Source organism: Cavia porcellus, unplaced genomic scaffold, assembly GCF_034190915.1.
Source record: "Cavia porcellus strain 051 isolate PalLab524CR breed Dunkin Hartley unplaced genomic scaffold, mCavPor4.1 scaffold_5, whole genome shotgun sequence".
Classification (NCBI taxonomy): Eukaryota; Metazoa; Chordata; class Mammalia; order Rodentia; family Caviidae; genus Cavia; species Cavia porcellus.
The window spans coordinates 80482428-80510244 of NW_026947488.1; the positions used below are offsets into that span (position 1 = coordinate 80482428).

At 36.8% G+C, this 27817-nt stretch overlaps 1 protein-coding gene across 5 annotated transcripts in view; it reads left to right on the top strand.

Moving 5' to 3' along the window:
* Positions 1–27817, top strand: part of Mme (membrane metalloendopeptidase) — a 113263-nt gene that overhangs the window by 31603 nt on the left and 53843 nt on the right. For all 5 annotated transcript variants that reach the window (XM_063249217.1, XM_063249216.1, XM_063249218.1 and 2 more), the window contains 2 exons: positions 2858–3027; positions 3751–3786. In XM_063249217.1, coding sequence (XP_063105287.1) covers positions 2868–3027; positions 3751–3786 — 196 coding nt within the window. In that variant the 5' untranslated portion in view covers positions 2858–2867. The remainder of the gene's footprint in view (positions 1–2857; positions 3028–3750; positions 3787–27817) is intronic.

Genomic DNA, 27817 nt, shown 5'->3' on the forward strand with positions numbered 1-27817 from the left:
CTATTTACTTTTTAGCTTGCACTTTTCAACATATTTCCAGTTGAGGTGAATTGTTTTAAAAATGTAGGATGATTTTGCATATATTGCTTTATATGGGACTTAAAAATGTAATTATTCTATTGTTTTCTTGTCCCCTCTTCCCCCTGCCCTTCCTAAAGCTGAATGTGTGTGGTTAAACTGGACATGTAAGTTGCAGCGTTAGAGTTATGTTCTCTCTTCAAGTTCAGTATTCTGACCCCTCCATTCTCCTTTTCTTCCTTCCTTCCCTCTTTCCTCCCTCCCTCCCTCCCTTCCTTCCTTCCTTCCTTCCTTCCTTCCTTCCTTCCTTCCTTCCTTCCTTGAGACAGAATCTTGTTACATAGTCCAGGCTAGTGCCTTGAGCTCAGTGTAACTCCTCCTGGCCTTGAACTCCTAGTGATCCCCTTGCCTCAGCCTCCCAACTGGAAATTACAGGCACATTCCACACTATACCAGACTTTCTGGCCTCTTAAAAGAAAATAACGAATCATCTACAATTAACGGGAAGTCAATGATAAAGTTAATTAAGAGGTTAAACTTATGGCATTTCTGCTTTTTTGACACTATCGCAAAGTGCGGCTTAGAAAAAGACTTCTTTAGAGAATTTATGAAGCAGTTAAAAGACCAGCAGATAGACAAAGACTTTGCAGGTAATTCAAAGATGATACTGTTTTGCTGCAGGTAAAAGAACTAAGCAGCTTTAATCATTGCCTTAATTTTTTCATAACTATTAATGCAGCTGCCTTAGCTGTCCTCTCTCCAGTTAAGGAGAGGAAACTGAGAAATAGTACCAAGAAGAAAAAAAATAATGCTGGGCTACTAGCTTTATACACCAAGAAGCTTGGTGATTCCACGGACAACTCTAATTTAACCCTGAGCTGTCCTGGTTTCCCAGTCCTCAATTCTAATTTACAAGTCACACTTTTAAGAAAGAACTTTTAAGAAGAAAAAGAAGTGGATTTTTATACCAGTAAACTATTTCTCAAAATTATGTTCTGAAATTACTAGAGCAGGGAAAGATACTTTTAAGAGACATACTTAAGGAAATGTAATTAATATTCTATGTTTTTAAATATCAATCTCAAAATCTAAGGGGACTGAGTAAATTCTTCTTTTTATTGTTTATCTCTCTGTAAGATGTCCAGAATATTAAACTTATTACTGTTTGTCCTTCACCCAGCCACCAACCCTGTTAAAAAAAGAGTGAAATCAATGCAGTTCTGAATTATAACCCCAGGATCTGGGAGACTAAGTTAAGATGAGTTACATAATCATTAAATAAGGCATTTAAGCATTCATGTACATGACATTCCACTTTTATTGAGCAGACATAATTTTCATTTTCCAATAAAAAGATTTATTAGATAGTCTGTTCTTGTTTGTAGGATTATGCAATCAGGAGGCCCACATGCTTAAGAGTTTGTATAGTAACTTAAAGTCCAGTTGTGACTGACTTATTAACTCATTGGAAAGAACAAGTGTCTCGTTATTCTCTGGATATCCCAGATGACACTTCAAATATAGAGTTGGAGTCTACTTTCTCTGGTGCCTTAGTTTTCATAAAACACAATTTCCGGAAATTGTGTGCATTCAGCAAAGATCTTAACAATAAATGTATTTCTGAGCAGTCTCTTCATCTAGAAACTAAATTGTATGATTAATTTGTATTGAGTTATCAATAACTAATCTATTTAAATTTTTGGTTGAGATATTTTGTATAGTCCTATAGAAAAACTGAAGTTTTGGGGTTTTCTGGGAGGTTTTTATTTTGGCTCTGGTAAGTGGTCTATATACAATCATTAGGCCTTAAAAGAAGTGATGAAATTTAATATATTGGCTTATGACCTCTTAATTTTCTATCCTAAATTTCTGCAATAAAACTACTTTTTAAGTGTGATTATGTAATTATATTTGTATGTTTGTGTAAGTTTGAGTCGATTACCAGATTTCTGTGTACCTCAGCTTCTAAAATGTAGAAATGAAATCTTAGTGTAGGAATTAAAGCTGCACCTGGAACATGGAGAGAGCTCTGTAAATGTTAGTATGGTAGTAGAAGTACTGACATTATGAATTTAAATATAAGTTAAACATACACCTTAACAACTGATACCTTGACCTGCAAGGTAGGAGTTTTTTCTAATCAGATGTTTCTTTTGCTCTTTAAATTGCGCAAACATTGATGTAGTTGGCAGTTTCACTCCAGGGTGTAAATCAGTGACTTTTGGACCACAGAATAATCATTTTAGAACGTTGTCTAACCAGTTAATGGATACTCATATCAGCAAGAGTCATCATCTTGAGCTTTAAAAACAAATGTTTTTACAAGTGAGATAAACACTGCAAATATTTATTCTTTTGGAGTATTATTTGTATTTATATTTCAAATTATTGCCTGGCCAAAACTTCAGTGTATTACTCATTGATTTTTGAGCTCATAAATCACTGAAGCAATATACAAAATTAACCTTTAACGTCTATCCATAGTTCAAAAAGTGAATTTAAAACTTTCTTAATAACAACACAGAAATTACTTGCTCATAATCTTCTGAAGTAATATTACATGAGTGTATAACCAAATCATTCTTTTAATTTTGTTAGGATTTTCAGTGATATATCAAAAAGAAAAAAAAATAGTTGTGACTGAGACTATTCAAATACTTATGGCTTAATAAATTTTGCTTTCAGTGTCAAAATTTTGACTTTTCAGCCTAAAACTTTTATTTCTAATTTAAAATACTTAATCTTCTATTATGATCCATCATATTATGCTTTTGTAAAATTATGCATAGATTTTCTTTGTATCCATTTAGTCATTGTTATTTGTATGCTGTTTTTGCAGATATTAGGTAATGGGAAGATCTGAAAGTCAGATGGATATAACTGATATCAACACTCCAAAGCCAAAGAAGAAACAGCGATGGACTCCGCTGGAGATCAGTCTCTCAGTCCTTGTCCTGCTCCTTACTATCATTGCTGTGACCATGATAGCTCTCTATGCAACCTACGATGGTGAGTTCCTTCCACATCTGCTCAATCATCAATGCAAAAAAGGAGCAAATCTTATCCTTCCACCACCCAGTTAACAAGTGTGTTAAGGATAGAAACTCATGGATGATACAAAGATGTATTTATAAAATGTTAAACGTAGGTCAAAACAGTGAACTTTGACTAAAGTACAATGTCTTTTATGTTTGAACTAAGTTATTAATTGCCTAGGATGTTTACTGACTTGTGTTTATTTTATGAGGATTCGAGTGTGTAATTTTATGTGATTAAAATATACACAATTTTACGGCCAACTTCAGTAATAGTCATCAGGCAATTTTTGCTGTGCCATTGAAATTCTGAGAGGCTTTGCAGGAATTTAAGAAGTCTAATTGGAGGCTTAGAAGTTTTCACAATAGGGATTAGTAAAGATTGGTTCTTTAATGGGAAACAGTGATTACTGCATAATGGTTGGAACAACTGATTATTTTAATTTGATAGGCTCAGGGCCCATTTTGCAGAGATGATAGCAATAGTTTTTCTTCACAATCAAAGTCAAATTTAAGACTTCCCTATTTTTCTCCCCTGTATTATTTTCTGACTACTGATAGTGATATGTAGTATTTAGTTTTTAGTTCTTACTTTATGAGGTTGCTTATTTATTTGGTAGCTTTTAAGGAAAAAAGATAAAGAGAAATTAGAAAACTTGTATTGCAAATATTTATACATATACCTTTGTTTTTCTAGATGGTATCTGCAAGTCATCAGACTGCATAAAATCAGGTGAGAAATTGTTCTGCATTTAAAAGTCTATAATTAAAATATACCATTTAAATATCAATTGTTAATAGATTTCTGCCTTTGCTTTTTCATACTCTTATTTGTTCTCATTTTACAGTCAAGGAAATTCAAATACACACACACACACACACACACACACACACACACACACACATATATCCTTGTTTGTCTGAGGCAGGGTCTTATTGTATAATTCATGTTAGCTTTAAACTCACTATGTAGCCCAGGCTGGCCTCGAACTCATGGCATTTCTCCTACCTCAGCCTCCTGAATGCTGGGATTATAGGCATAAGCCATCATGCCCACCTTAAAATGTCTTTAAGCAAGAGGTTCATTTTATAGTCTGAAAAATAATCCACTGGCTGCCCTTGGTTGTATGGCGAGGTGATAAAAACTATACTTTTATTTCTATGGTGCTTGCCATGTAGTTGGAGAAAGAACATGAACCGTTGAACAGTGAGCATATCTTTCAGTACTAAATCATTAAAGAGATACAGGTTAAGAGAGTGACATGTAGTCATGAAAGGCTGGCAGAAAAATTGAGGAACAGGAATGAAGACCTGGATGGCTCAGTAGACCTGAGTCGTCATGTGAAACAAAGAATGTGAATGAGTAGAAAATGATACTCCATTTTAAAAATACAAGCGATGGAGAAGGACAGTAGGAGCCCATCAAGCAACAGAAAGTAGGTTACTTAATGTTTAGGGATGTGGTTTTTAATGGTATTTGGCAATTAACTCATGAAAATGTATTTACCCTGCCTCCTTTAATTGTAATTTAAAGATCACACCAAGTATAAAACACCTTCCAGAACTGCACCTTGGCAAAGAAATGTACACAGCAGAAATTAGTGGTTCACCAAGTTGTAGTATAGCTGTGTGTTTTTCTTTGGTTTGTTTTATAATCTTATAAGCTGTTAGAACACTTTTATATTCATAGTTACATTTTTTTTCCTGGGGAAAGAAATGAAGCATTCTTCTCATCATACACATACATATACACACATCAACTTTGGCCTGTTAGAAATCTTTTCACCACAGAAACTACAAATGTTACTTTTATAAATTGCTGCAAATTAGGAAAACTCTAGAGGGAAATCTTGGACAGAAACAAGTAATAAAGAGCAATAGAGTAGATGGAAAATAAAATAAAGATGGAAAAAAATGTGTCTTAGAAAAACATAAAATATCCTACTGGCAATTCTGCAGTCATTTTAAAAGGTTGGGAGAGTTCATACCTGAGCACAGAAATTCTTGAGAATTTTGTAAAAATATTGATACCTAAGCTCTTAGTTGAGGTGCAAGAGAGCTCCAACTTGAATTTTCTCCTAGAAGAAGGGAAAATCATGGTACATGTATTTTTTTCCTTCATGTTTTGAAGTCAAGGAATAGAGGTCACAGTGACCAGACCTCAAATGGAGCAAGCAGTACTTAATTAACAACTGACATCAGAGTTCTACGCTCTAATATTAAAGTACTACTTACCATTTTTGAGTGTCAAAAACTTGGAGTTGCAGAGTTTATATGCAGTTTTTAGACTTTGCTCTGTAGGTCTAAATCCTGAAGCTAACTTTTATTTTAGTATAGTCTTCATAACTAAGAAATTTGAAGAAATCATATGCTTTAAGTGAGAGTTTCTCAATCTCATTATGGTAGAGAATTTAAGCTAGATAATTCTTTTTGTGGGAGCTGACACTATGAGATAGTATCCCTGGTCCTTTATCCAGACCTTCTGTTTATAACTCCCAAAAAAATGTCTCTAGGTGTTACCAAATGCCCCTGAAGAGCAGCAGAATCTCCTCTGGCTATGTACCACTTGTCTAAATGATGTCAAGAGATTATCTGTACTTTTTTGTAGTGGTATATAATAGTGTTCCAAAGATGTCCACGTCCAATTCCTAGAAATTGTAAATACATTATTTTATAAGACAAAAGAGCTTTTAAAGAGCTAAGGATTTTGGAACAGGAAGATTACCCTTAATGCCTTTGGTGGCCTTCTATAATCACAAAAATCCTTATAAGTGGAAAGGAGACCTGAGTTTGATGGTGCCTGACATTCTAGTATTTTTGGAGGCTGGAAAATCACAAGTCCATTGCCAACCTGGACAACTTAATGACTTTGGTGGGATTCCATTTCAAAAATAAAAAGTAAAAATAATTGCTAATGTAGTGCAGTATGGAGGCCTTGGCACTCAGTTGCCAGTACCAACATAGACAGCTAGCTAGCTGGCTAGCTAGCTAGATAGTTAGACAGACAGACAGATAGACAGACCAATATAGTTGGGGTGGGTAGCAGGGAGCAGAGTGTCAGAATCAGAGAAAGAAATGTGACAGCAGAAGCAGAGGTCGAAGGGAAAACATGCTTCCTCTAGAAGCTGAAAAGCAGAATGAATAGTTGTCTCTTGAGCATCCCAAAGAAACACAGCTCTGCTGAGCCTTCTTGCATTTTTGACCTTCAGAACTAGACAGTAATAGATTAATCTTGTTTTAGGCCACTGAACTTGTGGTGATTTATTACAATAATAGGAAACCAGAATATCCTACCATAATTCTTTTATTTTAAGGCAATCATTGAAGAGTTTAAAGCATGCACACGCACATACATCAATATATGCTGTTAAACTTTTTTTTTTTGCTAAATTGAGGTTTGTAATATACAAAGACAGGGAGGAACATTAAGTGGATCTCTAGAGGAGTGCTTTAGTTTTGAAAGTATCCTTCCAAATTTCAGATGTTGCCAGTGTATGTTAAGAGGTCAGGAAGTTAAGTGATTAGGTTATGGTGTTCTCCCTGTATGAGCAGATTTTAGGGCCCTAATAAAGGAATGTGATGGAGGGGATTCAGTTTCTTTGCTTTTCCACCTTCTGCTTGGTGAGAAAGCAGCAGCCTCCAGTACTAGGAGGAAGTAAATTTTGGTTCTGTATAAGTTATCTAGTCCCAAACAACTTTTTACAAAACACAATTAAGACAAGATCCAGGGCCTGGGGATTTAGCTCAGCGGCATAAGCACCTGCCTTACAAGCAGGTGGTCGTGAGTTCGATCCCCGGTACCGATTAAAAAAAAAAAAAAAAAAAAAAAAGACAAGATCCAAGTATGATAATAGATTACAGGAGGATATCAATACAATAATAAAATATAATAAAAACAGAGTAGAATAGTAATAGATAACACTTACTGAATATTTATGTGTCTATTTTAAGTCTTAACATATATTGGTACATTTGATTCTTACAAGGAACCTATGAGATAGGTACCATTATTACTATTCCTTCCTCCTTCCTCCTCCTGCTCTTCCTCCTCATCATCATCCTCTGTTTCTCCTTCCTGTCCTCCTCCTTTCTTTTTTCTCTTCTTCCACTCAATTATCAGCTCAGGTTGATCGCAAACTCCTGGGCTTAAGTATTCCTGCCTTACCCTCTTGAGTAGTTGAGACTACAGGCATGTGAAACAACTTGATTTACATTATCTTGACAGGTGAATAAACCTGGACTGTGATTCCAGTGCAGGGAGCATGGTTCCAGAAGCTGCGCTCAGCCACTTCTCCAGAGGGACCAGGAATCTTTCCAACCTTTGACATTCTTTGCCTGGGTACAGGGTTTGAGAGTGCATTGCCTCTCCTCCCACTGCAGAGTAGAGCTAAGAGACACAAGAGAGATCTGAGAGTTAAAATAGTTAAATCCAGAAATAACCTCTTAGCCCTCTAAACCCATACCCTTTCCTAAGAACAGAGCAAATTTATGAGTGCTCATAATGTACCTTGACCCTTTTTACTTTCCCTTCCCCTCTTCTCCTTTCTGTATCTTCATTTCTACAAAATCTGTCTCCTTCTTTTCTATCATCTTTGTTTTTTATCTTTAAATTATTTATATTTGGGGTTTTTCATATAAAAACCATACAATATTTAACTTTCTGTCTCTGATTTATTTCATTTAGCATTATGAGCTCAAGGTGAACCCATTTTCCTAGCAAATGACTCATATTTATCCTTATTTATGGTTTCATTTTATACATATATATATATATATATATATCATATATATCACATTATCTTTAACCATTCATTTGTTGATGGGCACAGGTTGTTTCCATAATATGGGTATTACAAATAGTGCTACTATAAACATGAATGTGCATGTATCACTATATGATATCTTTTAACTCTTTCAGGAATGCTCAAAACAGGTATAGCTGAGCCAGATGAAATTTCTATATTTAGTGTTTTTGAGGAATGCAGCCTGACTTTTGGGGTGGCAGTTCTGTTGCTAGCTTTTAGAATAGGAGTTGGGGCTATTTCATTATGTAATTAAGTTTGAAAAAACCCTTCAGGCCATAGGAACACAGCAGAGGGTTTAGTGAAAAGACCACTGAGGCACATCTTTGTTAATTTAAATATGGCATATGCAAATTGGCTGTGGGTGGCTTTCCTGACACAGTTTGCAAGAAAATCATGTAGTATTCTTGCCTTAAAATAATTTTCAGTCAAAATTAACATCAGTCAGTCAAATCCTATCCAAGAATGAGAATTGATTATATAATATATATGTTAATATATATAATTACATATGTGACAAATATGATTATATGATATGTATATGATTATATGATTTATGTGTGTTATGTATATTTTTACCTTATGGAGAGTTTATACAGAGCTATTCATTTTGATGTGTATATTCAAAGAATAGAAAAGAGGTAAGTTGAATTAAGACTTTAAATGGTGGTGGTGGTGGTGGTGGTGGGGCCAATGGGTAAGGTTACTGGGAGTTCAAAGATTTGTTTTACAGCTATAAAAAAAATAACTGTTTGTGAAGAGATTGAATAGGTTGTACTAGCTCAGCCTGGCACAAAGACCTGGTTTTATACTTAATGTTTTGCAGTGGAAGGTGTGCAGAGATTTCTCTGTAATGGAATGCATTTGCTTTGTCTGCTCAACAGTTGGGTAGCAGCATGGCTTTTGGTTTGATATGAAGCTCAAATTGGTAAAATTAATAGATTAAGGTAAAATGAAAAATATGCAGTTATAAAGACCATAAGAGGAAAATTGCACATGCCCTTATATCTTAAAGTTATTATTAATATCATTCAGACAAGGATACCGGGGGTAAGGAGGACAGTGATTTTTTATTTTGATGCTATTTCTATGCAAGGCATCCTGTTAAAGGATGTATTAGTCAGGGTTCTCCAGAGAAGCAGAACCAATAGACCATGTCCCTCTATAGATATATAAATATGTGAAAGGGGAAATGGCTGTTGAGATTATGAAAGTCAAAATGTACCACAATGAGCTGTCATCATCAAGTTAGAGAACAAGGAGAGTGAGCAGGTGGTGCAAGTTTCAGTCTGTGTTCAAAGTCTGAGGACCAGGAAAACCAGTGTTCTAGGTTCAAGTCTGACAGTCCAGGTCCAAGGGGAGAAAAAAAATGGATGTCTTAGTTCCAAAAGAGAGAAAAATTTATCTTTATTCAGTTTGGGCACTCAGTGGACTAGATGATACTCACATCTTGGTGAAGAAAATCTTCTTAATCCACTGATTCACATACTCTTCCAGAAACATTGTCCCACACACATCCAAAGATAATGTGTAATCAGATATGTTATCAAATGTCTGGACATCCCTAACACATTCAATGACCATAAGATTAATTACTGTAGGTGTTGTAGTCAGGGGTTGTGAAAATGATTAGAATCAAGACACAGAATTTATTATGTTATTTAATGATGGTCCCCCAGAGTTAAATAAAAGAAAGTGCAGGAAATCTGTCCACAACACTAAAGACCCAGAATATTCAGCCAAGGGCCTGGATCCCACAGCAATATCCTGCATGAGTCCAGATGGAAATGCAGAGCCCATGACAATGTTTCCCATGAATCCAACTGGAGGTCTAGAGCCCACAAGAAGGACTCACACCAGTCTGTTTTACGGATCTCAGTTGCTGTAAGCTGCCCATCAGTTTTTTATCCATAACAGTGGGCAATAGTAAAAATGGTAGACTTTACCAGTATTAGTGAGAGTATGGAGAAATACACTGCAGACAGGAATGTAAATTTCAGGACATTCCAGCTTAAAAGATAAGAATAATTTTGGAAAACAATTTTCCAATTTTTACCAAAAGCTAAATATAAAGCTTCTATACTATGCCACACTTCCACACTTAAGTATTACCCAAGAGAAATGAAAACAAATATTCTCCTGAGGACTCTTATATAATTGTTCATTATAACATTATTTCTAATAGCCAATAACTGCAAACAACCCAAAAGTTGTTTATCAAGTGAATAAATAAAATGAGACATAAGTATAAAGTGAGAAGCTGCACAGTGATAAAAAGAAGCAGACTGGCTGTACATGCAGTAATATGGATGAACTACAAAACTATTATGCTAATTGAAAAAAGCCAGAACAAAGAGACTACATAGTTTACAATTTCATTTGTATTACATTTCTAGAAAAGACAAAACCATAATTATAGAAGCGGAAAGCAAAGTAGTGGCTGCCCAGGTCTAGGGAGTAAAACACAAATTGGTTGTTAATTAGTACAAGGGAACTTTTCCTGGTGATGGAAGGTTCTAAAATTAAATTTCTACAACTATACAAATTTAGCAGAAATCATTAAGTAGATTTAATAACCTTTAAGTTAATCATTCAAAGCTGTTAAAACTAAGCCAATCAGCCACCTCCATTTTTCCAATTTCTTTAATATCCATGTTTAACTAATTATCCTTTATTTTGGTGACATTTTTGCTATCAAATGTTGAGTTTACTGAGTTTCATTGTCACAGTTCACAGGATTATATGTAGTTTTCAATTTAACCAAATTTTCACTTTAAAAAATCAACTCAAACTCTTTAATTTGAAGGATCTCCTAGTCTTACAGTCATGTGTAGCATAGTGATGTTTTATTCAGTAATGGGCCACATATACACATCTACATCCTAAAAAATTATGTCACCCAATGACATTATGGCTGTCACTAGGTGTCTTAGTTTGTGCAAGAACACTTTATGATATTCACAGAAATCACCTAGACATCCATTTATTGGAACATGTCTTAGCTATTAAGTGATATATGTCTGGTTTTAGGCTTAGATTCATGAACAATCTATAGAAATAGGAAGCTAACATTATTTCAGGGTTAAGTAGTGGGAACATTTTTGGCATCCCTGAGATTTCACTCTCGGAAGAAGTCAGAGAGCTGTATGACCAGGTGTGCCAGAGAACTGAGTCAGTACCAGCCCGCTAGGTCTACCACAGAGCAGCACCTGTGGATAATCCTACTTGAAATGTTTTGGTTTTTTTATACAGGTGCTGTGAAATGTTTCCCTTTTCAACTTCACTGATAGAAGTGAAGAACTGTTTGTTGTTAATCTGTAATTATAGGACCTCTTTATAGACTTGACTGATTAGCATTTTTCCTGCCTCCCTTTTCTTTCTCACCTAATACACAGTGTTTCTTTTGTGTATCCTTTGATGGATGCTGATTTTTCATTGATATATTTAGATGCCATATAGGTTAATTATTACATTATTGTAATAGAGATAAATTTCAGCAAGAGAAATGTGCAAAAGAATTGTTACAGTGTGAAGTTTGTTTCAGAAAGATGCAGATGTCATGAATAATTAAGGGACAACCTTTTGAAAGGTTACTATTTCTTTTTTCCACTAAACTTTTAGAATGTAAGTTTTGGCCACATCCTGTATGTGATCTTAATTAACTCGCTTTAGCAGTCAGCATTTCATTTTGCTTATCTACAACACTGGAATTAAAAGTGTCTTATTTTACAGAAAAATAGCAAAGACTAATGACAGCCTATTTCACATCACTTGTCCTTCGAGGAGAGCTTTCACAGGTGCAACACATAGATATATTTCATTTAACATTTTATTCTGTGTATTTAAATTTCACTATTTAAAACTTTTTACTGAAAATCAAAACATAAACTCTACCTTTTTAAGAAGGAAGGTGTGGAGAGAGAAGAGAAAGAATGTAGAACATTTTAGATATCAGATGAAAATTGTGTCATTCTTTATTAACATTTTCTTTCACACTTCTGTTGTATCCTAGTATAGAGAGTAAAAGTTGAGACTTAGAAGCTGTTAAAATGAGCACACTTTGTGTTTCCTGGAAAGCAAAACATAGCAACAGGCACACTTTGATTTGAAAACCTTACTATTCTGTACTAACATATGACAGCCCTTGACAGAACCCTTTACCTTAGCAGTGACAAAATTCCAAAAGTAGATAAGGCAGAAGCCTACAGCAAGAGGAGAATGAATAAATTCCTGCTATATAGAATTTGACCCATGGAACAGTTGCATCAGCATCATCTGGGAACTTGCAAAAGTACATATTCTCAGATCCCATCTCAGTCCTACTGAATCTGCAGCTGTTTTGTAAGCAGAGTCCCCAAGAGGTTGGTCTACACAGTAAAGTCTGAGAAGCACTGAAGAATTGTGATTTTTGGCTATGTCCACTTATTAGAATTATTTGGAAAGATTTAAAAATATATCCATATTGCCAGACCTCCATTCCTCCTAGACACACAAAATTCCTATCTTTTCAGTTGAGTGTTCTTTGTTATGTTAGAAAGTAAAGCGATATTTAGGTTTATAGGAATTGCCTGTACATTTGCATTTTTAAAAGAAGGTATGTGTTAACCTAGTGATTGCTTTAACAGATGTAATTTCAGGCTGTGTGTCCAGTGAAGACTTTAGTTAGAATAAGTGAGAAACTAGGTCTGTTTCTTTTCCAATCAGAGTGAAGTTGAACCTGGAATACCCTCCTGGATTCCTTCAGTGTAATGTAGGCAAGAATGTTTCCATAGAGACCTCAAACCAATTTCTTTACTTGTCCTCTAATTTATTTCTTCATTCATCTACTTGTTTGTTGATTTGCTTTTCCAAAACATTAATCAAGCCCTTCCAAGTGCTAAACCCTTTTCTAAGCACAAGGAATATGAACTGAGATGTCTTCTTCCCTCAGGAAAATGGCAGTCTGATCAGTAAAATGAGACATATGCTTTGGTGAGTGCTATGACAGAGATGAACAGAATGTGCTACCAGCACTCAGAGGGGAAGTGCCTATGCAAAAGCAGACTGCAGTAGGCAGCTAGAGCAATGGCAATGAGGTCAGTAAGGCTTTTCCAAGAGCAAACATAGTTCACTGAGTTCTGATGGGCATGGGGGAATTGCCAGACCTGTGAGAGGTTGGTGACTTCAGGACCTGCAAGTGATTCATGATAGAGTACAGCATAGGATGCACTAAGTCTAGCAAGACAGAGTGGAGGAAAAAGAAATAAATGAGGATCGGGTCAAAAAGGACATTCCAGGGTATATGGGTGGTAATTCCTCCCAAAGACTATATAAAATGAATAAAATAAATTTGGGAAATATTTCATAGAAGGCAGAAATCATAGGGCACAGTGTTTATGTAAATGAATGAGAAAACAACTGACCAAAGTTACTTCAACTTTCTGGGTTAGAAAAGAGGGTAGTAAAGTGGCCAATTCAGCAAGACAGAGAACACAGACTTGTGGAGTAATTGGTGGGGCCAACACAGTGAGGAGGATAACCTCAGACAACTTAAATTTGAGGTCCTACTATGTCTTCTATTTGGTGGGTTCAGAGAAGTTGGCAATGAAGGTAAGAATTCAGGAGTCATCAATGTCTGGAAGACATGGTTGATATTCCTAAGAGGAAAATGAAGAAGAAAGCCCAAAGTGACATTGTACAAATCAACATTTAAAAATTAGAAATGGAACAAACTCTAAAAGAAACTCAGAAGGAGTGATTGAGAAGGTTAAAGGAAAATTAGCAAACTGTAAAGTCACCAAGGAAAGTAGAAGATATGTCAAAAGACAGAATTATCATTGCAGCTGAACACAGCCGAGAGGTGCAGAGACTAACATTGAAAACGGAGTGGAAGAGGTTGAAGTTTCAGGTGCAAAATGGGAAAACTGATGGATATTGTGTGTTGAGTAAAGAAGCCAAGACTACCTTTGGAAAGAAGTGGCTTCTTATTCCTCTGTTACAAGGGTAAAGAGGCAATAAGAGCTTGAGTCCACATGCCTTTGGGTCTAGGAAAGATGGGGTGCTGAGCAGGCCATCAGCCCTTTCCATAAGTTTGCTAAATGAAGAGGCAAAATCTACTTCTGGGAATGAGCTGGAAGAGAAAGTAAGGAGAGTGTGATACTACAAAGTGTTAGGGGTAGACTGTGTCCACGGAATTGATGGCTGTGGTGAAGCTGAAGACCACAGTGTACGAAGATAGGAAGCAGTCTGGGTGGAGTTCCCCCAGCATCACTGGTAGTGTCTTCAACAGATGTTTATCACTGACCACTGTTTTAAATGCTGCTACAGATCTAGAAGGGAACATGGCAAAGTCTCTGCTGAAAAGGGTCTCACAATAAAATGGGAGGCAAGACTACGGACAAATCGATAAATACATAAGATATACTATTAAATATCTTAGCCCAAGTTGAAAAGGAAGGGGGAGCCAGCTGGGTCAATTTGCATAGGTTCATAAGCAAGAGCAAGGGCGTTAATATGAAGAGGATTATTCAGTGACGACACCATAGAATGTAGCCTAGGATGAAATAAAAGAAAGATACATTTAACATGGGATGAGCACAGGATGAAAGCTCTCAAGCTAAAAAGCAAGTATAGAGGGAGTGAAGAAATGAAAGAAACTTTGAATCACAGGTCATGTAGGGCGTTACTTGTGTTGCAGATTTCAGAGGCTAATACTGACCTGGGTGATGACAATGTCAAATTTCTCATGAAAAAATCAGACTGCCATGAAAGCACTTGCATCAATATAGAAAGTAAAGATCAAGAGAGTTGAGAAGATCAAGAAGTCGTTATGTGAGATTGCAGCAGAAATTATCCACTTATCCCTGGGAAGACAGTCACTTGTGTGGAAAGGCAGACTTGGATGGAGGTGTCAGACCCTTCAGTAAGCAAAGTAAATGTCTAGGAAGTTAGTAGATAACAGAGATGAAGTGAGGATAGAAAGGCCAACTGACAGAAGCCGAAGTACACCTCAAAGAGGAACAATTTGGATTCTGTATAGAGTGGTAATAGAGGCTCCAGTAGAAGCATTTCAGTTAAACCGAGAGGCAGAGACAGCCTTTGGTGAAGAGACTCAGGACTTCATATACTCTCGTTTTCTTGCCAAAGCTGATGCCAAAATGTTCTTCCAAATCTGGGTCTTCTCACAGCCCAGACCCTTCTCTTTCCTTTTTTCTAGAGGTAGCTTTACAGGATATGCTTTTCTGAATGAAGGTACGTTTGCTGAGTAAGAGCCTGGAATCATAGGATATATCACCTGATCGAGAGTTTAGTTTATTGTAAGTCTTCGGGTTTTGGCTCAAGTGCTGCCATGTGTAATTATATCATTCAAGAGGGTAAAATAGTACCCAGGAAGAGGAGATGTAGAAAGGTCACCTAGCTGACATACTATTATAGAGCTCTATGTTAATGTGATAGAGTTAGAATTACTAAGGTTTATTTTGATTTTTCCACTAGCCTAAATAAAAATTCAAAATGAATCAATGAGTTCTTACAACGAAATGCTTTGTTTAGACATTTCTCAGAGGTATAATCTTTCTTCAAAATTTAAAATTTAAGTAAAACAGAGTTGTCCCATTTCCAAAGTTAGATTGCCTACTGAGCTAAATATACTAATGAGTGGGATAGATTCCCATGAAAATGCCGATGTAAAATATTTCCGTTTTTTGTTTTAATTTTATTCAATCCAGAGGAATCTAAATACACCTCAGCTATGAAACTAATGGAAAGAGGATTAAGTCCACTAGACTGGGTGATTTGGAAGCCAAATAGAAGTTAAATGGGAGAAACCAATAACCAGTAATTTCTCTGTACTTGATGCTTAAGCTAAATATAAGATAGTGAATAAGGTCATATTTTGCAGCAGCTTTGTTGTGGTGGTGGTAGGTTTTATTTAAAATCAAATGAACTTCATAGAAATTCTTAATTCTCAAATTGGTAGATTGATAAGATGTGCCTATGGTTAAGTACTTACTTACAAATAGCGCTCCCCAAGTTTTTGATACATTGTTTAACTTAGTTTTCTGGCATAACAAATTTAGCTAGATGAAATTAAATGTTTTTGATACATCAGTCAGGGTAAAGTCCAAATGAATTCAGTATAGCAAAACCACATATGTTTAGCAATTAATGATTTCACTAATTTAGAAGACAAGAAACAAAATAGCAATAAAGACATTTGTGACAAATTATTTTAATCCTATTTGAGTGAATCAAATAAAGATGCAATATACGCAGTTATTAACTGTGAATTTCTCAAAACAATGTATGTAATATTCTGTAGCAAGTGTCTGACATTATTTTGAGGAGAAATTGTGCAAGTGAAACATTGAAAGGTGTCTGTAACAAGTTTATACCTATGCCAGTATGAATCTTTTAAAAGATAGAAATAGCCACTATGAATCTTTGCATGGTACATGCCAAACTGGGTCATATCGTGAAACAATAAAAATAGTGAAAAGATTTACAAAGTCGACAAACTGTGGCTGAATTCCATGTGGGTCTGAGAGCAGGGTGAGCCCCAGTCCAAGCCTGCCACTTACTGGGCATAAGGTCAGTGGGCTAGGGTCCGCCCTGGGCTTGGTGATCTGCTTGTGACCCCAGCTCTAGTAGCCAGGTTTCTGCTTGTCCCTTGGGGACTTCACTTCTGGTTCATTTTCCAATTTTGGAAACAGTTTCTGCTTTTCTTTCCTGTCTTTTGGGACTAACTTTAGCTTAGTTCCTCACCTCATAACCTTTGGCCAGAAGCTGAAGAACTGCAGCCTCTTGGGTCTCCATGTAGGGTCAGCTGGGTACAGCAGCTCCCTCACAGCTGCCTGCATATCCCTGCTCGCCTCGCCACTTCCCAGTGCTTTGATCTGAGAACTTCCTCTTGCTGATTTGGACGGGATTCAGTCTCTGGCCTGGTCAGACCCCATCTGCCCACCTACTTAACGCACAAGGGAAAGGTCTCTTCATTTTCTGAGGAAGGAAAAGCTTTTCTAATTATGTACACCAACACAGAAAGCCAAGGTCCCTGCCTGTTTCTCTGTCTTTCACTGTATTTATTAACTTAAAAAGCTTCAAGGAGAGAGAAAGTCCTTTTTGTCTCACTTTATTTAATAAAATAAAATCTAATTATGAGTAGAAATTTCTAATATTTTCAGATACTGACTTTAATTGAGCAATAAAATTTTTAAATTTCTAGTTGAATAGTAACAGGAAAAGGAAAATAATATCAAAATGTTTTAGGCTCTGACACAAGGCATGGTGCATTTTGCTTTGTAAATAGCAAATTGTGATGCTTTACTGTAACTAAAGGCTTCTTGGAGAATGAAGGATCCTTCTAAGAGTGTTCATTGCAGCCCAGCTATTGCATTATGTGTTGGGATTTGAATCCTTGGCCTGAACTAGGAGTTTGTTTACAATTATCGTTGCCTTTATGTTCTATGGATCACCTTAAAATGTAGTTTGAGTTATTTTGAGAAATTACACATCCCATGCTGATGTGATAATCCACGGTGTGGTTGACGGTCAAAAGTTTCAACCCTTCTCTTAACCGTGTGTTCACACACACATGGCAAGACGCATGAACCTAGAGCAGCTGACTGTCTACACGCAACAAGCATTCTGTCTGGACACATGGAGCGAATGTACCCAAGTCTGGATTGTTAAAACATGAATTGATATGGCAGGGCATGTGTGAAAGAGATTTGGAGCTTTATGACTGACCATAAAGATAATCTGAAATAAAAGTATGCTCACAAGACACAGGCTTCTAGGACAGGGCAAGCTAGTTCCTTCAGCATCAGAGTATAAATCTTCCTCCTTCTGTGATCAGGCACTCCCCCTTTTATTTGGATACCAGTCAAAGGCAGGCAGGACTTGTGGAGAGCTGTGCCCTTTATCCCTCACTCTAGATGAAAGCCTACTTCTCCACTTTTACAGACACCCACTTTATGTACCACTTTTGTTTTGCTTACCTCTTTTGCCGAGGTTGTCACTCACTTTCTCTGCCGAAAACAGGTCTTAGTACTGAGTAGAATGTTTGTCGATTGGCTGAAAAAATGAATGAATCAAGGAGTCAAATGCTCTGCCCTGTGCATTTGACTCAAAGCACCTTGACACCTCCTCCATAAATCCTACTTGGATTTTTCTAAATGTTTTACTAATGCATATTAGTTATTTAAGGTAACAGGTTTTGTTTTGGCACATTCATATATTGTTATTAATTGTCGAATACTTATTTTGTGTCCAGACATTGTAAACTTTTACTATTTCTTTTTCATCATTCTATTTCCAGCAACCAGCAAGGTTCTTGGCACGTAGTAAGTTATTAGTAAGTATTAGTTGAATAAGCAAATATATTCTCAGATTTATTGTCTTGAAATCACAATGTCTTTGTTGCTTATTCAAGGCACTTTGACAGAGCAAGTAATATACAAATATAGCAGCAAAGAAATGCTTTCAATCTGACTTCGACCTGGTTATGTAAATCAGATTTCTCAGTTCTACATGTTTCTGTTAAGACTCCTAGGTTTAGACCCTTTCAGTCTGATTCGTCTCCTTTGCTAACAGTAAAGTCAATTACTTTCTATCTTTATTGTCTAATTTACCTTGCTAATTCTCACATCTTAAAATAGAATTAGGTCAATGAGGAAGAAGTTTCAATATGTATTTCCTATTTTAGGGAGGGTTTTCAACTAATTTCCTACTTGGGTAAGAATTTCCAATTCTAGGACTAAACTCTATGCAAGTCTGATTTCTTTCGAAACCTGTTTTTCTCTTAATTTCTTCATTCTCAGTGTTACTTCTGTTCTCCTTTAATTAAATATCTGTGTTCCTCCTTTTTGGACACTAGTATTTAGCCAAGTGTTGCTATTTTCAACAACTGTCATATTCTAAGATTCCTTTCCTTGGTTGTCTCATTCATGATATTCAAATTCCTAGTCAACTGATACATACAGGCATTTAAATCATTTATGGAAGTATTAGCAAGTGACCCCTTACCTTTGGGTTACTTATAAAGTGGGAACTTTTCTTGTTACCACAACACTAAATAAATTTTAGAATTGAAACTGAGACCTGAGATTACCAAACGAATAATTTGCAGCTAGATATACCTGATAAGAATTCACCTGCATCACAAAGAAATTGGTCTTTTGAAGAGAAAACTTGCACATTTTGTGAGCACAATTGTTATATATGTTTATTCACTATGGTATATTCAGTTCCAAGTCATATCAACTACATACAGGTACTCAAAAAAGTTTGCCAAAATAAAATGAAAAGTTTCGGTCTTTTTCATGGCTCACAAGGAGAAAATCTTTTGGAGAAGACAAATGACTTAACATAATCCTCTGAGTCTTCTGTAATGGAAAAGAGTTATTTACTCAGTTAAAAAAAAAAAAAAAAAAGCAAACGTGAAGCCAAACACTGTTTGTGTCACCTAACTGTGTGGCTTATTAATAGGTATCCCACTTAGTAGTGCTCACGAGAGCCTTTTTACAAGTTGACTTCGTTTTAGGCTGCATTCTAAAAAACACCTTTGACCTAGCTTGTCCTCTTTTTATGCTGCTGCCTAACCAAAATTGAAGCAGAGGCGCAGTGCTTTGAGTGGCTCTCAGTAATTACATATCATGCAGCCTGTTGGTGCTTCCTGACCAACACTAGGGTCTGGAACAGGAGAGAGGTAGCTGTGTAATCTCAGCACTTTCTCTGCAGAAACCATCCGTCAGCATCTAGGGACCTTCAGATGTACCCAAAGAATATTACTAAGCGAACAGTGTAGCCTTTTCGCAACTTCCTATAACTTAAGAAAAAATAATACTGTTATTTATTACGATTACAGTCAATAACAAACCTGATAACTTATTTTAAGTGATATATTTAAATTATAGTATAGTCCTTAAATAGCTTTTTGCTTACAGAATCTTTTAGGATTCAAAATGCAAATTGGACCTAAAAAAGAAATATTTTTAGACTCACATACTTTAATGTAACTGTAACACTGCTACAGTGTTTTTATTTATTAACACAGGATGGTTTTGTTGTAAATTTTGGAGGAATTCCTCCTGGGAAAGTATTGCCAGTCCTGCTTTGGCTGTGAGCCATTCATTGAAATGGGCTATGCGATAAGACTGAAGAATTTCTCTGAAGAGAGCCAACGAAAGATTATTATTGTCAGCCTATTAGGTTTGAGAATTCCAAAATCCAGGGCCAAGTGAGGTGAAAAAATTTGCATAAATTCATGCATGTTATAGAGCAATTAAAATCTTAATGGAGTGTCAGTAAAAACAATGGTTGGTCTATAACTTAACTGGAATTCTCTTCTTCATTCTACAAAGCTCAAAACCTTTTGGTGTGACTTTGAGTTGGGGTAGTATGATACTATAGCAAAGGCCCTAGTTTAGTATTAGACCTCAACTCAATCTAAATTCATATTAATGACTATGGGCATGTAAGCACTCAGTGACTATGTTTTCTTAAAATTAAGGTAGTATTTTCTACCTTGTACAGCAGTTTTAAAGAAGAAAATGAATTAAATCCAACCAGGCAATTTTGCAAGGTAGTTAAAAGCCCAGACTCTGGCAATTAGGCTATTTGAATACAAACTCATTTTTGCTGCTTACTAATTGTATGACCTTCAATTCAGATTATTCTTACGTTTCTAGATCTCAAAAATGGTAACAACACAGGCATAGTGGCCTAAGTCAGTTATCTCATCTCTCTGGGAAACCGAGGCAGGAGGATTGCAAGTTTGTGTCTAGCCTGGGCAACTTAGAAACTTAATGAGACCTTGTCTCAAAATGAAAAAGGCCCTGTGTGAAGGGCCTGCATTTAACCCCCAGTACCAAGTACATATGCATCTCTCTCTCTCTCTCTCTCTCTCTCTCTCTCTCTGTGCGGGTCTCTTTGTGTCTTTCTTTTTTATGACACACACACACACACACACACACATATAGTTATATACATGTAATCACATGTTTAAATTAAAACAAGTACTAAACATTTCATTTACAAAAGTGTCCCACTTGAATTAAGTACTCAGTGAATGATTGGTTCACATTGGTTTCTTCTATTATTATTATTATTATTATATTATTATTATTATTACATTTAAGCATCTTTGCCTAAACTCAGATGAAAAGCCTACACTCTGATTACTGAATGGCAGATGGATTGCCTATTAACTATAGGCAATTGCGTATTAACTATAGGTTTGTGCCGTATGTTTTTATTGTGTATATGGGCTTATGTATTTAAGATAAGTTAGTCACATGTTACAGATGATCCTCAGATTATGATAATTCAACTTAACAGTTTTCAAACTTCGTAACAATGCAAAACAATAAGCATTCACTAGAAACCGTACTTCAGGTTTTGGATTTTGATCAAGCAGCCAAAGGGCTGAACAACAAACACACTCTTGAAACAGCAGCCGCAGCTCCCAGTCAGCTACCCTGTGACAGCCAGTGCTCTCCCTGGACAGTGTTGTTGCACTGTGATAATCCTTGGTAAGTCAGGTATATTAAATGCATCTGTGACTTAAAATATTTTTAATTTATGATGGCTTTAACAGGATGCAAGCTATTGTAAGTCAAGGAGCCTCTGTATATGAAAGAGTTATAAACTAATTACTCTTCAAACTATCACACCGTAATAGATCTCTTTACTTGAGAGCACAGATACACAGAGTAAATTTACAGTGCCTGGAAACTTCCTCCACATTACTCATGAAAATCCACAGACAGCTTTTGGAACAGTTGTGTAGTGAAGGTTTTTTTTTCCTGATCAACTAGGCACCATAAGACTTGGTCATTGCTTACCTGGATCTTGAACAGTGGTTGATACGGAGTAGGCAGCATTTGAGTTAAATGATAAGCCAGAAGTTCAGATTGCAGTCAGCATCCAGTGGCTTCCTTTCCTTTTGTTTCTTTAACCAAAGCATAACAAAAGTAATATGGGGGAGGGATTTTCATTTAAAAGTGGAAAGATGCAGATTGTTTGTAATGAAAGCTCTTCAGTTTTTATTAGCCCCAGAGACCATGTGCTTGCTAATTTTCAGTCATTTTCTCTTCAGAAATCGTCCCCCAGATTCTAGCTTCCACATCACTGCCTTTCGGATGGAATCCGCTGTGACCTGTTGGGATTGCATTGCATTTTCCATGTGCTTTTCTCAAAATGTTTTGAGTTCGCCTTAACTTTGGTTGGTGTGGTGCGAGGAGGATGGGATCAGGCAAATGAGATCAGCAGGACTTTCAAGATGGTATTGGAGAGTTTTAAACTGTCAAAAGCTGCCTAACAAGTAGTATGAGCTCAGTGTCAATTAATACTGAACATGCTTGTGACAGAAGGTTTGGTAATAATGGTTGTACTGAAGTCTTCACATGACAGCGTTTGCTGCTGGGTGCCCAAAGACTCTCTGACCTCTTCCGGTCACTTCCAGAATAGTCCTAAGTCAGGCTAATTATAATTATTTTTAGATCCTAAAATCAAAATACTGTGTGTTTAGGGTCAGGTAGCTGAGGGCTTAGGCCAATTTAGAGAGAAGTAGCTGCAACATCTTTGTTCGTGTACCATTTTCTAAACTTTAGTGGCATTTCTCATTGGAGAAATCTTACCATGAAAATAGCGGTGTTTATTTGATTCTTCCATTGTAATAGATGCCTAAACTATTTTAAATGTGCCCAATATAGAATGACAGAAAGTTTTAAAGTACAGTAGTAATTTAGAAAGGAATCATGTGTCTCATTCATACTTGATTTTGTTGCCTGTTTTGTACATTTTCTTAGATGTTGCAGAAAGCCTCAAAGAAAACAAACGACATATCCTCATTATTTGTAAATTCCATGTTTGCTAATTTGCTTGCTCACTAAAATTTATTTGTAACCCAGCATAGCCCCAGCCCTTCCTTTTCTTAAGGTAGGCATGAAGCAGAATTCCAGTAACTGAAATTCCACCGTGACTCCTCACAGCTGGCAGATGGGTGGGAAGGAGTGCCTAGGGTCTCTTCTGAGAGGTCAAGGAGCCTCCTGAGATGTCAGTAAAAGTGTCTGTCAGCCATCAGAAAACTAATTCTAAATAGAATAGTTTGTGCTTTATAATTTGTTCCCAAACAGGCGTACTGGTGCTTGTGTTTTGTAGGGTAAGGAGCCATGAAAGTATGAGAACCCTCTAGAAAAATGAAAGACGGAGGAAGCAGATATTTTTCCTGCAGATGGCGCTGGCACTCAGAGGGGACTGGGTCCTGGATGGGGTCTAGGCAGAAGGTTATGGAGAATAAAGCTAATGGAGCAGTAGAAGCCCAGAGGAGAGGGTTTATGCCCCAGACATGGGTGAGGCTCAAGAAGTACTTTCACAGGCCTTAAAGGAGAGTGAACTCATTGCAAATATATGTTGCATTGATGTGGCCCATTTGAACTTGCAGATGACAAGGCAAGAGAAAATATATCTATTTCACATAAGTGTGGACCCATCTTTGTACATCTTCCACTCCTTGTTTCTATGTTTGTCTGTTGTCTATCTGGGTGGTTTGCCCAACTGTATATCAGAACTATCATGGAAGCCTTTATAAAATGCCCAGATGATTAAGAGAGGATCCTAGGCTTCAGATGGTTCACATTTTTAGCCAAGATTGAAAAGTGCTACCCCCAAAACATATTCCTGAGATTTTTCACTCTTCTTAATCCAGTGTACTCCAAAGATAGGTCAGGCAAGAACTCTGCTGCAACTGACTTCTAAAATGTGCCCTCTTCAATGTACAAGGGGGCTCCATGGCACTCCCTGTTGGCTTGCCCCACTGTGAGGAAGTCACCTGAACACTCAGTCCCGGTACTATCACCTGCCTTTGCCCAGTATGAACTTCTGGTGGTAAGGGTGATGTTTTGGAAGTACAGAAGCTGTGTGGCAGAGGAGAAGAGATGAAGAAGGTAGGGTTGGGGACAGTAAAGAGTCATTGGAAAGAAGCAGGCTCTACTTTTCACCAACCCCATCCTGCTCAGAGCCACACATAGCCAAGGGCATGTTCTGGGCCTTCATCATTTATTAGGTGTTTGGTCATGACAAAATTACTTAATCTTGTAAAAATGGAATAACTCTGGGATTCAAAATGGGTCTGTCTAATTGAAGAATCCAAATGCTTTCCCAGCTTATGTAGCATCTTCTAATTTATATCTTCAGTATATGCTCAGTAATGAATACAGTAATTAATAACTTCCCAGATGGTGGCTGAACCTGCTTTTAAATTCTTAGAGTCAAACGAGTTGGGACAATGTTACAAGAAGATTAGCTGGGGAAAAAATGGCATGTCATTTATTATCAGCCCAGAACATTCAGAATTGTCATTTGTAAGAAGTAAGCTCATTATTAATAGAAGATTACTTTTCTTGTCTTTATGTGACTATTTTCTGAAATTAAAAATAAACATTTCTTTATTGAAAAAGCAAAGCATGTTTATCTAATACAAATTGGAAAATAAAGATGAGCGAATCTATAAAATTAAACATTTCCATACCCTTTCACCTAGATATAATTGCTGAGTCTTAGTATATCTTTTTATACTTTCTGTGCTTCTCTATTTTAAAAACTGTAGCATGTTTTCTTTTACTTTATAACATTGTTTAATAATATCCCATGTCAATACATTTACCCTTACTACATCATTTTTATGTTGATTTATTAAGGTGAATAATTCTGTTTGATTTTTAAACCACATCTGTTTACACAGAAGTCAGAAATCCACAGATAAGGAAACATCTGAAGAACCTAGGTGTGGCCATGAGAAGAGGTTGAGTAATTCAAAACAAAGTGCAAAACAGAAAAACAATTACAACTAGTTTGACAGTTATGTGTCTGTTTCCTATAGCCCTTCTACCCACAAGTCTACTGCTGACTTCAAAGAAAAGTCAGCCTAGAGGAGGTCGGAGGATAAGGTGCAAAATGAGAATCAAGCCCATGATAAGAGATTAAAGGGAAGTTGATCAAAGACCTACCATAAAAGTGCTAGCCAGAGATTTACCTTGGCCCATGGCCCCAAAATATTCATCAGAACAGGAGCTCTCTTTGAAGTAATTAGAAGCACCATGCTCAGATGAGCTCTGTGGTCCAAGGGAACTTACAGACTGCCAGGAGGAGTTAGCAAGGTTGGCCCTTCCTGACTGGGCTCAGCCAATGGCCTGAACACTGCTTCTTGGGTATATTAGGCAGATGCAAGGCGTTTGACTGGACTAGGGATCAGGTGAGGAAACTAACACAAGAGGTGAAACCTAATCCTTTTTCTTTCTGGGGATGTGGGATGTGCAGTAGCCTTCAGTGATTGTGACTTTGTACTCTGAGTCCAGAACTGTAACCACCCTGCATCTTTTTCATGCAGGATGTGTTAAAGGGAGTGTGGTATTTCCACATAGGCAATAAGATGTGCTCCTCATTCTCCTTGTCCATTCTTGTTCATTACCTGTTCAGTGCTCTTCTGAGTAGGAGTTGACGAGCTCTGTGGCGTTGTGCTATAAATCATCCCTTTCCCTAGAGAGGGAAAGAAAGTAAAAATCCTCCTCAAATGGTACCATCGTTTACCACATTCATTTTAAATTTTCAAAGAAATTTATATAAAATTACTAAAGTTGTGTTCTTAGAAGACTAATTTTTTGGGTTGTTTTGATTTGTTTTTTAGTCTGCATGATAATCTATGTATATAGAATCATCATTTTTATTTTTCAAGGGACTTTTCCTCTCAGTTTTGTATTCTTTATTTAAAGCCCTAAAGTTTTCCGCAAAAGATTTTGGTGAAGCCCTGGGAAGGAACTAAACAATGCATTCCCTACCTTAAAGGAACCACAGGTCAGGAGGGAAGATAATAAATTTATACCCTTAAATGAATAAGATACAAAATGACATGAGATGGTCTTACAGAAGGAGAATTTGAATCAAGTTTTTTAAATACCCAAACTTGCCTGTAATTTTGGTACTCTGGGAGGCTGAGACAGGAGGATTGCAAATTCAAAACCAGCCTGGGAAAATTTGCAACTTGGTGATGCCTTGTCTCAAAATAAAAAATATAAGGCTAGGGATATAGCTCAGTGCTAAGGCTTTGCATTCAATGCCTAGTACTTTAAAAAAATTCTTAAATGTCAAAAAGTGAAAAGCATAAAAAGATACTCTAGCAGTGGCTGAGACAGCACAGTCACAGTTATAAAAGTGGAAATCTTAAGAGATTTCTGAACAGAAAGTAAATATACTCATTTCATTGAGATATTGTCATTGAAAAAAGCATAGGATAGCAATGTTAAAATACATCAGGATTAGAACATGCTATGAAATCTGGATTTTTTTTATGAATATAGAAGGAAGCTATTGAAACCCTTGCAGGGGAAGAACATGCTGCAATGCTTCATGATAGATTTATCTGTGAAGTACAGGATGAATGGGTGGAAAGACACTGGGCTCCAGTTAGCACAGGAGCACAGATTTGATGCTGGAGACAAAGGAGGCAGTGAAAATGAGAGGACTTTGTTGATAACAAAACAAGAGCTGATCTGACCTGTGGAAACATGGGAGAGGGATGTGGAGGAGGAAGAATGAGAGGACTCAATTGCACTTAAACATAATTACCTCTTATTACCTACGTGCTATGTAATGGGCATACAGAAAGATTAAGAACACCCACAGAATGGTTAGATACACAGAGCATATGTCCACAATGAAAAACACAAAATAGACTCATGTAAGCCTGAAAGACCCAGGCAATGAGCCTTGAGGAACTCAGAAAAAGAGATCATCTTTATAAGCTTACAGAAAGAGATGGGTAGGAGCTGAGCCGTGAATAATGGGTAGACTTTGGAAAGGAGGGGAGCAGAGGTTGAATCCGTGGTGTGAGGAGTACATAAGCAAAGGCATGAGAGATGCCGCTGGGAACAGAATGCTTCAATTAAAATGCAGAGAAAGAAAAAGGGGTAGAGACCCATGACTGGTCTGGTAAAAGTTTCAAGGTCAAGTTAAAGAGTTTCCAGTTTAACATGGGAAATGATAATCCACTGATGTTTTGAACAGGGTTGTGACCTGCAAAAGGTCTTTGGGAAATGGAAGTTTAATCTGTCAGAGGGCAAAAGCATATGCAAAAGGATGGGATTGTACTAGCAAGCTGAGTAATTGGATGACCTAACTGAAAGAGGATGAAGATACAAACTCTATTAACACTGATTATGGGAAGGTAAATTACAGAAAAGAGGTGAAGAAATTATCATTATGCCTAGGGAAAGAGAAAAATTCAGACTTTTACTCAAAATTTCATAACTGGGAGGCTGTGGTAACAATTTAGCTGCACACCAAAGCAGAAAACTTGAGAGGTGAATGGTTTGGAGGCAACTTTCCTTTAACATTAATGTTAAGAAGCTGAGCTTAGGGCTGGGGATTTAGCTCAGCTGCATAAGCACCTGCCTTACAAGCAGGCGGTTGTGAGTTCGATCCCCGGTACCAAAAAAAAAAAGAAGAAGAAGCTGAGCCTGAGATATTCACAAAAGTATGTCCAAAAGGCGATTAGAAGTGAGGGGATGCAGCTCAGCTGGAGAGCAGACTGAGCATGCCAACTTGAAAAAATCCAACACAGCTCAGCAATTGAAGTTTTTAAATTAATTAATTTATTTAGAAAGTATAGTTCTTTCAGAAGAGAGTTTATGCTCTCTTGATATGGATGAATTCTCAATCACCCTTTGTTTCCACTGGAAAACATTTCAACTGCTTGTGAGAAAGATAGGAGGACTGTAGCAGAGTTTCCTGGTTCAGGCATAAATTTTGTGGGGATCATGCCGTATCCTGGTCTTCAACCATGACAATTCACATATTTCACTTCTTTGTCAGTGCAGCACTGTCCAAAGGCAGTGTCTTGCACCCTATGCATAAGCAGTGACAGTTAATTTGCATTTTTATTATAGTTCTCAAAAATAAAAGACTGGACATAAGAAAAACTAACAG